This window comes from Phaseolus vulgaris, chromosome 6 (assembly GCF_000499845.2).
Source record: "Phaseolus vulgaris cultivar G19833 chromosome 6, P. vulgaris v2.0, whole genome shotgun sequence".
NCBI classification, from domain to species: domain Eukaryota; kingdom Viridiplantae; phylum Streptophyta; class Magnoliopsida; order Fabales; family Fabaceae; genus Phaseolus; species Phaseolus vulgaris.
This window is the reverse complement of record NC_023754.2, coordinates 10188864-10190052: the sequence shown is the minus strand read 5'-3', so window position 1 is coordinate 10190052 and position 1189 is coordinate 10188864. Positions and strand designations below refer to the sequence as shown.

The 1189-nt window shown below is 26.2% G+C and overlaps 1 protein-coding gene across 1 annotated transcript; it reads right to left on the bottom strand.

Moving 5' to 3' along the window:
• Window positions 1–422: 422 nt before the first annotated feature.
• LOC137833347 (non-specific lipid-transfer protein 1-like) lies at window positions 423–785 on the bottom strand. Its single transcript, XM_068641699.1, has one exon. It carries the CDS (start codon window positions 783–785, stop codon window positions 423–425), a length of 363 nt encoding a protein of 120 aa, XP_068497800.1.
• Window positions 786–1189: the final 404 nt, after the last annotated feature.

Genomic DNA, 1189 nt, shown 5'->3' with positions numbered 1-1189 from the left:
GCTTTAAAAAATAATCGTATCTTTCTATCCGTCCGTGTGTATCAATGTTTACATGTCAAATATTAAATAATATTACAATCTCAATGTCAATCTTTGCAACTATTTAGCCGATACTATTGCGTCACTGTTGAGAGGAATTTTAATTGACGTTAACTACCTACTTTTTTGTAGTCACAATATGTTCCTAAAAATTATGTTGAACCCTAAATTAATTAATACTAACTATAAATCATAAAATGAATGTTGCAAACTAAAATCAACAATTCAAAAATATGAATGAGTGAAAACCAAATATAAAAAAGTATTGCTGATAAAAAAAATGGAAAAAAATATAAATTAAAGATAGAAATAAAAATGAAGGCATTCTATGGAAATTTAAATACATTTTTATTATGAGTGAGTAAATCTTAGTTCTAACCGTATCAGTCACCAAATATACAGAAGTGCATATTAAAGGAAAGCTTAATCCCACATGTATCAGGAAGGCTTACAAGTTTATCTTGTTGAAAGTTTAAACCGGGTCCAGCAACCCTAAGACAGTTACAAATATCTCTTATACCTTGACCATTGGCAACAGCCATGGCTCTTTTGAATGCATCTGATGCTGCATTACAACAATCTGAACTTGGACTAGGTTTGATATTAACCAAATAAACTCCACAGAAGCTAAGCATTTTTTCATCCCCATTGCATGTTGCAGGGATTTCAGAAGCAGTCAATGTTATCACTGCCAAACCATAGGCCATAACAAACATCACCACAGCCATACCTCTCTTCTCTCCCATCTTTATCTTCAATATCTATCTATGCCAACTTTCTTTTCAATGTCACTGTGATTTTTTAACCATTTCTACCATACCATTGCTTATATATAGACTTAAGTAACTTTGAATCCTTATACAATCTTTTTCAGTTATCTCTATAATAAGTGTTAAAATACGTTCACAAAAACAATTATTACAAAATATAACATTCAATTAGAATTAATTCCTGATAAAAAAAATCCTAATAATATTTAATAATATTGATAATATTTAATAATATTTAATAATATTTAATAATATTTATAATATTTAATAATATTTAATAACATTAATAATATTTAATAATTAATAATGTTTAATAACATTAATAATATTTAATAACATTAATAATGTTTAATAATATTTCATAATATTAATAATATTTA